We start from the raw sequence: 13,609 nt of genomic DNA on the forward strand, positions 1-13,609 counted from the left end.
GTTGAAAATCAGTGAAAACTAAGTATGAAAAATGTAATAAAATTCAATAATTTAACAAATAAAAAATTTAATAAATAGTGCTAACACATATGTGATCCTGGACCACAAAACTAGACATAACACTTGTAAATTAAATAATTTTATATATACTGATTTATTCATTAATGTTTATGATTATTACTATTATTTTTTAAACAAATTATGAGCTCTAAAATATTTTCAGAATTTTTACAATTCTTCTGCTTTAGACCATCTACAAAAGTTACATCTAAAAATAAAATATTAAGGCTACTATTTCATCGTTCTGAAAAAAAAACTGATATATAGTTTATTTATGATTATTTTCAAAGCTTCAATGTAATGTCATTATAAAATAACTTTATTATTGTTTATTTAATTCTAACAAATAAGTTCTTGTTAAAAACTAACCAAATTAAAAATAATTTGCTTATAATTTCCACACAGGAGAGACTTTGTGTCGTTTCCAAACAAAAAGAAATATCGGTATCGGCCAAAAAAAATAAAAAAATAAAGTTGAAAAATATCAGCGTATTGGATAAAAATCCGATCTGTAACAATTAACTGAGCAGGGAATTGACACACATTAAAATGAACTTGTATCGCTTAAAAATGGTCTGACAGTCGCACCTGTATGTTGACCTGATAGTCTGTAGGTCCGTGAATGGATCCATAAAGGCCGAACCCCACGATGAATATCCTGCGGTTGACAGAGAACCTGCAGAGAGCAGTGACTGGGTTAGCTGGCTCACAGGTGTGTTAGCGGAGAGAAGGAACACGCGGGCGTCTCTCACCGGATGCGGTCGCTGGTCCCGCTGTAACCCCAGCGGCTCTCCACCTGCCCGAAGCGCGTGATGCTGCACTCTTTCCCTCGCAGACAGCAGCGCGGCCGGTCGATGAACTCCACGCGCGGTTTAGAGGATTCACCGTGAAGTGCAGGAACATCAGAATGGCCGACTGAGCAGGACCTGAGTGAAACACACATAAAGCTACTGCATCATATTTAATACATGCCTTTCACTCAATCTCCTGCACCTCTTCTGTCTCTGATGGACAGTTCTGAGTGTTTTATCAAGTCAAAGCTCTTTTAGTGTAACTGTACGAGCGTCCAGCTTCATCTCGAGTGATTTTGATCAAGTAAAGGTCAGAATAACTGCAGTAATATCTCCAGATGAACTCTTACTGGACTGAAGCAGCTCAGCTTTACTTGATTCTCCATCCCCCCACACACACACCATCAACAACAATCCCCCCCCCCCCCCCCCCCCCCCGCCCCCCCAATCATGTTTTAGAGATGTCTCAACATTCTGATCCTCAGGATCTTTTGAGGAGCGTTTGTTCTCCAGAAGCTTTACTTTCACTGTTCCTCAGCGGAGGAATGATCTTCACAAGCCTCCAGAACATCTCACATCTTCTGAGGAGCCTTTATTTCTTCATCTCTCAATCACTGCATTATATGTTTGGAGCATCTTACTGAGACACACGTGACCCTGGAGCATGAAACCAGTCATAAGGGTCGATTTTTTGAAATGGAGATTTATACATCATCTGAAAGCTGAATAAATAATCTCTCCATTGATGTATGGTTTGTTAGGAGGACAATATTTGTCTGAGATACAACTATTTGAAAAATCTGGAATCTGAAGGGTAGCAAAAAAAAAATCTAAATATTGAGAGAAAAAAAAAAAATCATCTTTAAAGTTTTTCAGATGTAAGTTCTTAGCAATGCATTATTACTAATCAAAAATTTAAGTTTCGATATATTTACAGTAGGAAATTTACAAAATATCTTCATGGACAAGACTTCAATATCCTAATGATTTTTGGCATAAAAGAGAAATAATTGTGACTCATACAATGTATTGTTGTCTATTGCTACAAATATACCTGTGCTACTTCTTAAGACTGCTTCTGTGCTGCAGGGACACATACGAGCTATAAAAGCCTTGTGTATCAATATTATATTTTGTGTAAAGGTTCAATAAACTGTCCCATTTTTCGGACTATTATTATAACGTATTTCAGTCTTTACAGGGTTAATGCGAGGTGCATGTATAGAGACCTGCGGCGAACTCCTCGATGGTCATGAGCGGGAAGCGGATGAGATTGAGGGCTTTTCCCAGCACGCGTCTCTTGTTCTCCGGCGTGGGCTTGCAGGCTGCTGTCGGTGAGGCTTCGGCTTCTGCCCAGGCGAACCGCCGCTCCGAACAGATGCACCTCGCGCACACCCAGAGTATCTCTCTCCAGCACCGCGACCAGCGTGTCTGACAGACGAGAGAGAGAGAGAGAGAGAGAGAGAGAGAGAGAGAGAGAGACGTCCGTGAGGATGTGAGGAAACAACTACGGTTCTCAAAACATACACTAATCTGTAAGCTTTAGATGTTTTTGAAAGTCTCTTCAATGCTCATCAAGGCTGCATTTATTTCATTAAAAATACAATAAAGACAGTGAAATATTATTGCATTTAAAATAGCTTAATATATTATAAACTGTAATTTATTTCTGTGATGTGCAGCTGTATTTTCAGCATCATTACTCCGGTCTTCAGTGTCACATGATCTTCAGAAATCATTCTAATATGATGATTTGCGGCTCTTCATTATTCACAGATTAATAGAAAGTTCAAAAGAATAGCATGTATTTAAAATAGAAATCTTTTGTAACATTATGTCTTTGCTGTTTTTTTTTTTTAGCAATTTAATGTGTTCTTGCTGAATAAAAGTATTAATTTCTTTAAAAAAAAAAACATTGACTGTAATCTTCTGAATTGTAGTGTATATTATTTAAAAACAATGGCATGTGGCCTTTATTAATCAATTAAGTTCAATAAACATTGCCTCTAAGGTTAAGTAGTTAATCAAGAAAACACTAACAAATTAAAAAACAAAGAAATTAATACTTTACAATAAGGTCCCAATAACTAATGCACTAACTGATAATGAGCAATGCATGTGTTACAGAGTTTATTCATCTTAATGTTCATTAAAAAATAAAGCTCTTCATTGTTTGTTCATGTTAGTCCACGCTGCAATAACTAATAGTAACTAGGTTTGTTAGTTTAACGCATTAAAATCACGTTTTGAATGAATCGAGTGAATCAATGATTCAAAGATCCGTTCATAAAGAGAGCCGTTTACTTCATTCCTGAATGAATCAGACTTTGAACGATTCGAATGAACGAATCACTCATAAAGACATTTACCGCCACCTGCTGGCAGAATTAGTTTCTTATTTACAGTATCATTTAATTAATTAATTTATTCTCCCAAAAAAAATAACTCCCAAAAAAAATAATTCCTCAAACAAACTTCTTTTAAAATCATATTCTATTATATAATAGTATACTAAATGTCTACGTATAATAAACATTTACGTGTAATAAACATTTTTGTTGAATCATATAAAATATTTCCAAAGCTACAATTTGTAACGTCCACTTCATTTATCACGAAAATATCTTTAAATAATCTTTTGTGGTTATTTCATTGCGATTCATTAAATCGAAACATGGTGTAATTAATTAAATTAAATATTTTAAATGACCGACAGCCTTAATATTAACAGATGAAAAAAATATGTATTTTAATAATGTACAGTATCATTAAATATTGCAATTAACTAAGATTACTAAATGCTTTCATTTATAACGAATGAGACATTTAGCAGTACAAACTAAAAGGATGAAGTAGAATAAAACCATAAAACTATGTAAACGACTTATTAGATACTCTTTTTATAATCACCCACAATGAAAATTCAGTCATCGTTTAATCACCCTTAAGTTCTTCCAAACCTGTAAGAGTCTCTGCTGAACACAAAAGTCATTCGAAATATCTTCTTCTGTATTCAGCAGCGTAAACAGCGTTCGAGTTCGAGCCGCGGTCCTGTAATGCGGAATACCGTGGATTTGTTTCCGTGATACAGTACCCAGATCAATATCTGTGAATCCCTCGGCAGCCAGAGCGTCTCCTGTGTTTTTGTCGATGTTCTCCAGGCACAGGCTGGCAAGCTGCGGCTCATCGAACAGTCTGGCCTTCAAACAAACCACACATCAGCCCATCAGATCCACGGGAGTCTGTGCAAACATGAGCGAATGAGCTCTACCTGTGTGAGCAGCATGAACGCGTTGTCCGCGCGCAGGTTCTTCTTCAGAAACTCCACACAGTGCGCCTCCAGAGCGGGAACGGCGTATTTCTTGGCGGTGTAGAGAGTCGTCATCACCGTCTCGGGGCCGATGTGAACCTCGTCAGAGTACAGGAACCTGGAGAACATGTCATGATTTACAACTCTGAAGCTTTCTGGAATGTATGTACAGTACAGGTCAAAAGTTTGGAAACATTACTATTTTTAATGTTTTTGAAAGAAGTCTCTTCTGCTCATCAAGCCTGCATTTATTTGATCAAAAATACAGAAAACTGTTTAATATTGTGATATATTATTACAACTTAAAATAATAGTTTTTAAATGTATTATACTTTAAATTATCATTTATTTCTGTGATGCAAAGCTGAATTTTTAGGATCATTATCACATGATCCTTTAGAAATCATTCTAATATGATGATTCATTATCAAAGTTGGAAACAGTTCTGCTGCTTAATATTTTTCAGAACATGTGATACTTTTTTAGGATACTTTGATGAATAAAAAAAAAAAAAAAAAAAAAAAAAAAGAATTTATGTTTTTAAAAATAAATATTTTGTAATAACAATATACACTACTGGTCAGTAATATGGGGTCAGTAATTTTTTTTTTCCTTTCTTTTTTTTAAATAAAATCAATACTTTTATTCAGCAAGGATGTGTTAAATTGATAAAAAGTGATAGTAAAGAAAATATATTATTAGAATATATATTATTAGAATTTTTTTTTTTTTTTTAATAAATGCAGTTCTTTTTAACCTTTTTATTCATCAAATATATTAGACAGCAGAACTGTTTCCAACACTCATAATAAATCAGAATATTAGAATGATTTCTAAATGATCATGTGATAGACTGGATGTTACATGTGACACTGAAGCCTGGAGTAATGATGCTGAAAATTCAGCTTTGCATCACAGGAATAAATTATTTTTTTAAAGTATATTCAAATAGAAAACTATTATTTTTAAGTTGTAATAATATTTCACAATATTACTGTTTTTTTTTCTGTATTTTTGATCAAATAAATGCAGGCCGTGATGAGCAGAAGAGACTTCTTTCAAAAACATTAAAAATAGTAATGTTTCCAAACTTTTGACCTGTACTGTATGTACGTATATACTTTTACTTGAGCAATGCGAGGAAGGCCGCAGGCTCTACGTCAGGAAGCTCGATCTCTGTGGATGTGGCATCCATGCCCCCTAAAAACATCACAAAAAACACACAACTCCAGAGCGGCCAGAACAAACCTGCAACGGGTGATATTAACATTACAAATAATTATTATAACACCAAATCGTGCTTTTATAATATTATTAATACATTACAATACGTAAAAGTGTTATTTTAAAGACAAATAAGCACATGCCTGCCTAAATGGTGGTAGTAACTTTAACTTATTCTGATTTTGACTTTAAAGTCATTGAAAATGCAGAAAGTTCCTGTGAGATTTTATTTAGGGCGTCATACCACAAACAGCCACTGGGAGCCATCAAAACTACTTAGAATTTTATTTAATGAATTTTTCCCTAGATTTCTCTGTCAATTTTACTTCAATACTCAAAATAACCACCAAATATGGAATCCTGAGACTCAGAGCTTTCCAATGATATGTTTGTTGCCAAGATTATAAAAAGTTTTGATTTTAAAAGACCGTAATGCATTTTGTAATATGACCCTTGACTCCGCCCACTAAGGGGGAGGAGACCGCCATAAGATTTTAAAGTACCATTTCCATGGTAACACAATATCCGATTTCAAAATGGTTTTCACAGGATGAATCTTGTGCTTCTAAGCTTTCAAATGATATTTAATTTATGATGATTACTAAAAGATTTTATAGAGAAAAAGGACAACAACAAAAAAGAGCACCAAGCGTCCCACAGGTGGGACGGTGACAGTTAAGGGGTTAATTGCTTGAGTTGATATTTGTTAATGTTTTGTGTGTTTTTTTGTAGGAGTTTGCGGGTTTTTATGAGCTTTTGGGCTGGAAATCCTCCATCCAATCTGGCAACCCTGCACCCCCCATATTTGACCGCGCGTGAATTAAGAGCGTCAGCTGAGGGGGGGATTGTTTTTAACGAATAACGTCTTTAATTTCACTCTGTTTCTTACACAAAGCTGTCAGATACCCTCGGAAGACTTCTTAAAATAGCGCATTACATATACTGACTACTTTTAGAATGCTTTTTGTCATTTTTAGAGCTTGACAGCTCCAGTCCCCATCCACTTCCATTATACTGAGACGCCGCATGAACTTCCTGCTAAACATCTCCTCTTTGTTTTTCACGGATAAAGCAAGTCATACAGGTTTTAAGACGATATGGTGTTGAGTAAATGTGAGCCTGGAGCACAAAAGCAGTCATATGTAGCACAGGTGTATTTGTAGCAATAGACAACAAAATTGCATGGTGTATGTTATGACAAAAATTGGAATATTAAGTCAAAATCATGTTGCATGAAGATATTCAGTAAATTTCCTACTGTAAATATATCAAAACTTAATTTTTGATTAGTAATATGCATTGCTAAGAACTTAATTTGGACAACTTTAAAGTTGATTTTGTTGTCCTGGGTCACAAATGATGACAGAAAAGTCATTTTAATAATTTGCTGTCTTAAAGTCATCAGTGGATATTAAGGGAATCACCTGTGCGCAGGTATCCGCTGGACGCCCATTCCTTTACCCACTAGAAAGTGAACATCACTCAGTACTTCATTATTGAACAGAAACGCGAATCTCTCTTTCACGGTGCTTTTCGTCGCCTGCCAGTTATAAACGGGCTCCCGGTACACGAGCACGGCGGCTGCGGCTGAGGCCGGGGCGGCGGACAGAGACGCGTGTGTCGCCGGCGTCATCGCTGCGTTTGACGGGTTTCCTGTCATGTTCGAGGCGGCCGAGGCCGTTGGCCCCACTACCGCCGCGGCAGCCGGGAGAGAGTTCATCAGGTTCGGCGGAGGTCCTAAGGCAACACCGGGGACTTCCAGGCCCGCAGGCCCCGGTTGTGGATTTGAGCGTCTCGTTACGCTCTGAGAGCCTCCGCCGCCGCCTCCAGCGGATCCTCGGTGACTCGCAGCCAAAGCGTAAGGACTGTTGCTCGGTTGGCTGTTACCCAAAGGTCCCGGTACCGAGAAATTTAAACACGGAACCCGACCGCTATTGTCTCCAGCAGCCATCTTGGACTGAAGCGCGCTCCCGCTGAATGAGTAAACAAATCGCGAGCGCGCAACATCCGGTCCCCAGTGTACATTCTCAATATTTTTAAAACTACTTGAAATCTGTATTCTAAATTATTTTTTTCTATTAACTTTTCTATATTTTTTTCTGTTAACTCCGATACTAGTGAACAGACTTGAAATTGTTCTTGCAATATCTATAAAATGGAAGTCCTACATATAAAAAATTAAAATATATAAATTAATTTGTCAGTTCCCTGGTTTAACGCAGTTTATAATTTTCTTTATATTATATATTATTCTAGAATTATTCTTTCAATATTTCTTTTTATATTTCTTACACATATTGTAAATTATTTTAATTAAAATTTTTTATTTCATATATATATATATATATATATATAAATATATATATATATATATATATATATATATATATATTTTTATTTTCGAGTTTTTTATATCGTGTATATATATATATATATATATATATATATATATATATATATATATATATATATATATATATATATACTCATATATATATATATATGTGTGTGTGTGTGTGTGTGTGTGTGTGAAATAAAAATGCAACTTAAAATAATTTACAATATGTGTAAGAAATATATAAAAAATATTGAAAATAATTCTAGAATAAAATATAATATAAAGAAAATTATAAACTGCGTTAACTGACAAATTAATTTATAATTTATATATTTTATATAAATATATAATTTTCTATATTTTTTATTTTCGATTTTTATATCGTGCGTGTGTGTGTGTGTGTGTGTGTGTATATATACAATTTGAAAATAAACAAAATATAAATAAAAATATTAGAAGTGCAGAAAGAAGGACTCCTTGTCTCCAAATCCTCATAAACATTAATATACTTTTGTACCAGTCAAGAGTGTTATTTAGAATATCCATTATGAAAAGAAGTTCAAGAATAAATTATCTGTTGTCTCTATTGTCTCCAAATCCTCATAAACATTAGTGTTGCATGCAAAAAGAAGTTCAAGAATAAATTATCTGTTGTCTCTATATCCATTTGATCTGGTTTACCTGGTTGATCGCGTACTATAACGTCCACGTATCCATGCAAATGACAAAAGACAAAGGAGATTTATCCTAACACGATGTCAGATTAATATCTCGTGATGCCCTCATCTGGATGAGAGAGGCAGCGCCGCGGTGACGTCACGCACTCGAGCCTGCAGCGAATGCAGTATCTGTTTAAAAAATATACCTCCTATAAAAATACATATACCCATAAGAATACACTTAGACACAGTATGAAAACAAACCAGCACAGTGACAGAACAAAACAGCCTTGCCACCACAAACACCTTCTCCTACATGCACGTGTATACATTTAGCATTTTATACAATAAAAGAGAAATCTCTGCAGTTCCAGGATTTTGATATATTTCTTTTAGGGCTGTCAAATGATTAATCACGATTAATCACATCCAAAATAAAAGTTTTGTTTACATAATATATGTGTGTATACTGTGTATTATTATTATGTATATATAAAAAACCCACAAGTGCATGTATATATTTAAGAAGAACTATGTTATGTTTATATATTAAAATATATTTATATATATAATAGTAAAATTAAAGAACAACAATGAATATATATAAAATGTATATTACATGTACAATATTTTCTAAATAATATAATTTATGTGTTGTGATTTTATATTATATATACATAATAAAGCTACCCTGTACACACATACATATATTAGGTAAACAAAACTTTTATCAAAAATGTGATTAATCGTGATTAATAATTTGACAGCCCTAATTTCTTTATATTATTATTACATTCTATTATATATATATAGATAATATATAAAACATTTGCCTTGTCAAAAAAGGCAGAATTATGAAAATTATTAACAAGAAAATAATATATTATACAAAAACTTCAAAAAGGTAATGTTTATTTAATGTGTCACTTGCCATTTTTACTAAAAACAAATACTAACAAAATCTGACACTTGCCATTTTTACTAGTGACATTTACTAGCAATTTCTGAGTGAAAAATGTTTATACACCACTTTTTTCAGTGAATAATTATTTAATTATCAAAATTAAAAAAAGAATTAGACATTTGCTGTTAACTCTAAAGACAAAACAACTTGAAATTGTTCTTGTGATATCTATAAATTAATAATAAATTATTCAGTAATCAAAAATAACTGTTTTCATGCAGTGTGATAGCCTATAGAATTATTCTTTTTTGAAAGTGATATTTCAATATTTATTATATATTCAATACATATATTCAATATCCAAAAATCATGTTTTTTTATTATATTATCATGTTTTATTGTGTTTGTTAGCTGTATTTGTTAGATATGTTTTTACCTAATCAAAATAACCCGACTGCAGTTTAAAACACGATTTTTGAAAATTGTTAAAAACGGAGTTATCTAAGCATATAAGCGGAAGAAATTTTTAATTATATAATAAATAAAAAGAAAACAGATAGAATAGAAAAAGACTAGAGGCAAGCTTCTTTTTTTTTTTTTTTGCTTTTGTTAGTTGTATAATAAATAAAAATATTTTTAAGAAGTTAGTATATGAATAGAGTGCAAATGAACACTTTTTGCAAATGAACTAGGCCTATATATATATATATATATATATATAATATATATATATACATACATACATACATACATACATATATATAATATATATATATATATATATATATATATATAAAATATATATATATATATATATACATTAATTTTAATCAATGTAGACGTCTCCTATATTATATGTGAAATGTTCCGCCGGTTTCTACCAGGATGGTAGATTTATCGTGTAATAAAAGCGCAATCCTCTGATCTGCTGTTATATAACTCTAGTTCTGCATGCGGAGGAGCGGGAGTCCCGCGTGAAACTCCAGCGCGTGGCGTGACGCTCCGTCGGCGTGACGTCACGCTGCGAGCTGAGCTGAGCTGTCCGCGCGCCGCTGGTGCTGAAGCAAGATGGCAGTGCGCTAGAGGCGCGAAACGGCCGATGAACTGAGGGGACTGCGGGGAAAGTGCTTCATGAGAACATTTTCTGTTAGTTCGGCCGTTCGTTCACGCGTTTATTGTGTAAAAGCTGAAGTTATAATGGCTGTGTGTTGAGAGAGCGCGGCTGAATCCAATCACAGCAAGTAAACGGACTGTCCCGTTCCGGCGGAGGTCGACGCGACGCGGCGCGATGTCTCTGCTGTGCGTCGGGGGTGAGTAACAGTCTTACATTTGCCCTTTGTTGTGACAGATGTTTATTTGTCGAAATAATACATTTATCATACAGAATCCCTTAAAAAAGTACCATATGAGAAGATTGAATCATTACCACACTCGTTTACCATAGAATTTCTCAAAGTATCATAGTATTTCTCAGAGTATCATAGTATTTCTCAAAGTGTCATAGTATTTCCCAGAGTATCATAGTATTTCTTAAAGTATCATAATATTTCTCAGAGTATCATAGTTTTTCTCAAAGTGTCATAGTATTTCTCAGAGTATCATAGTATTTCTTAAAGTATCATAATATTTCTCAGAGTATCATAGTTTTTCTCAAAGTGTCATAGTATTTCTCAGAGTATCATAGTATTTCTCAAAATATCATAGTATTTCTCAAAGTATCATAGTATTTCTCAGAGTATCATAGTATTTCTCAGAGTATCATAGTTTTTCTCAAAGTATCATAGTATTTCTCAGAGTATCATAGTATTTCTCAAAATATCATAGTATTTCTCAGAGTATCATGGTATTTCTCAAAGTGTCATAGTATTTCTCAGAGTGTCATAGTATTTCTCAGAGTATCATGGTATTTCTCAAAGTGTCATAGTATTTCTCAGAGTATCATGGTATTTCTCAAAGTGTCATAGTATTTCTCAGAGTATCATGGTATTGTCACGGTGTCTGTTCTGTGTCTCCCTGGGTGGCCACTAGAGGTCTCACTTCCCCTTATCGTCACTCCACTTTAGAACTGCATTTCCCATAGTCTTGTCTGTTTCATCACATGCTCATTGCACTCAGCTGTCCGTGGTTATCAATCATTGCACTCATGCCAATCCCCCGTTAGCATTGTCATTTCCTTGTGTATAAATACCACCGGTTGTTCTGTCATTGCTCACGGAGTCCATTGTTGATGTCACCCTGGTTGGGTCGTGGTTCTCTGGATGTTGTGTGTGTATGTTTCTGGACTGCTTACCTGAGTGTGACCTTTTGCCTGGCTGGCCATGAGATTTGGGATTATCTAATAAAACAACTGCAACGTTTGGATCTACCTGTTTGTGTGCGTGTCGTGACAGAAGACTCCGTCATGCCTAGATCCAGCGTGTGGGATTGTCGAATCGGTTCCCCAGCCACCACTGGAGATACCGGAGGGGGAGATTCCCGGAACTTAACCCACCCTTCGAAAGGGGGGAGTGAGGTGGGTGGCCTGGCGCAATTGTTTTTTGGACCATGGCGGTCCGGGATGGGTTATAACGATGCAGCACTGAAGGACTTTTTTAACAACCTGTCTGGATTGACCCTTTACCTCAATGGGAGATGAAGGGGCTGTAGATTCCTAGACTTTGGGGTTTTAACCATTACCATGTGCCATCGTGCTCAATGGGATACTTCGACCACACCTGTGTCTCCAGAGAAGAGGGCCGCCAGCCCAGCGCCACAGCACAAGATGGCCGCCAACCCAGCGCCACAGCACAAGATGGCCACCAGCCCGGCGCCAAAGCCACAATTACTGGCGCCAGTCAGCACCACAGCACAAGATGGCCGCCAAGCCCAGCGCCACAGCACAAGCTGGCCGCCAGCCCAGCACCACAGCACGAGTGATTACCACCAGCCCAGCACCACTGCACAGGAGGGTCCGATCTACACCTGTGTTGGCAGACAAGATGGTTGACCCCTCAACGCCTGAGTCTTCCGGCAAGGAGCCAAACACCCGCACGTCTTCATAGCAGGCCCGCCACGAGGAGGAGACAGGCGTCAGCCGTTCCTCAAAGCCCGGAAGACGTTTCCCGAGCAGGCCGCGCCCGTCGCAGGAGGACGTTCCCGAGCAGGGGCCGCTGACCGTCCAGGGAGGACCTTTCCCGAGCACAGGGGTTGTTGCCGCTGCCGTCCAGGAGGACGTTCCCGAGCAGGCCGCTGCCGTCCAGGGAGGACGTTCCCGAAGCAGGCCCGCGGGGGGGTTCGTCCAGGTGGAGGGTGTCCCAAGGTTCCCGAGGCAGTGCCCCGATGCCTCGAGGCCGATGTTCCCGAGGGCGGTGCCCGATGCCGAGCCCGAGGCAGGTCCCCGATGTGCCAAGGCGGTGCCCGAGGCGGGTTCCCGACCCTGCAAATGCCCGGATGCCGAGGAGCGGTGCCCGATGCCGAGGCGGTGCCCGATGGCCGATACGTGCCCGATGCGGTGGCCGAGGGCGGTGCCCGATGTCGGTGGCCGAGGCGGTTGCCCGGCGTGCCGAGGCACCGGTGGCCCGGATGCGGTGGCCGATGCCGAGGCGTTGCCCGATGCGGTTGACCCGATGCCGAGGCGGTGCCGCGATGCGTTGCCCGGATTGCCGAGGCGGTGCCCGATGCGGAGGCGGTCCCGATGCTATGTCCGATGCCGAGGCGGTGCCCGATGCCGAGGCGGTGCCCGAGGCTGGGTCCCGATTGCAATGTCCCGCTGCCGAGGCGGTGCACCGGAGGCCGAGGCGGCGCCGATGCGGTGCCCAATGCCGAGGCGGCGCCCGATGCGGTGCCCAATGCCGGGGCCGGTTTTTTCTGGTCCCGATGCGGTTGCCCGATGCCGAAGCGGTGCCCGATGCCGAGGCGGTGCCCGATGCGGTGGCCGAGGCGGTGCCCGATGCCGAGGCGGTGCCCGAGCGCGGTCCCCGATGCTATGTCCGATGCCCGAGGCGGTGCCCGATGCCGAGGCGGTGCCCGATGCGGTTGGCCGAGGCGGTTCCCGATGCAATGTCCGATCCCCGAGGCGGTGCCCGATGCCGAGGCGGTGCCCGATGCGGGTGGCCGAGGCGTTGCCCGATGCCGAGGCGGTGCCCGATGTGCGGTGGCCGATGCCGAGGCGGTGCCCGATGCCGAGGCGGTGCCCCCGATGCGGGGGCCCGAGGGCGAGATTCCCGATGCAATGTCCGATGCCGAAAGGCGGTACCGATGCCGAGGCGGTGTCCCGAGGCGGTGCCCGATGCCGAGGCGGTGCCCGAATGCCTGATTTCGGTGCCCCGATGCCGAGGCGCGGTG

The 13,609-nt window shown here is 39.0% G+C and overlaps 1 protein-coding gene and 1 pseudogene across 2 annotated transcripts in view; one reads left to right on the forward strand and one right to left on the reverse strand.

The window, feature by feature from the left end:
- The window catches only part of LOC109061313, an 11,129-nt pseudogene extending 3,745 nt beyond the window's left edge, over positions 1-7,384 (reverse strand).
- A 2,904-nt stretch (positions 7,385-10,288) lies between these two features.
- Positions 10,289-13,609, forward strand: part of LOC109065743 (protein unc-13 homolog A-like) — an 80,029-nt gene continuing 76,708 nt past the window's right edge. The window contains exon 1 of one of the 2 annotated variants that reach the window (XM_042719112.1): positions 10,289-10,596. In XM_042719112.1, coding sequence (XP_042575046.1) covers positions 10,575-10,596 — 22 coding nt within the window. In that variant the 5' untranslated portion in view covers positions 10,289-10,574. The remainder of the gene's footprint in view (positions 10,597-13,609) is intronic. The other variant, XM_042719111.1, reaches the window with a different exon arrangement.

Source organism: Cyprinus carpio, chromosome B2, assembly GCF_018340385.1.
Source record: "Cyprinus carpio isolate SPL01 chromosome B2, ASM1834038v1, whole genome shotgun sequence".
In the NCBI taxonomy this organism is placed as follows: Eukaryota; Metazoa; Chordata; class Actinopteri; order Cypriniformes; family Cyprinidae; genus Cyprinus; species Cyprinus carpio.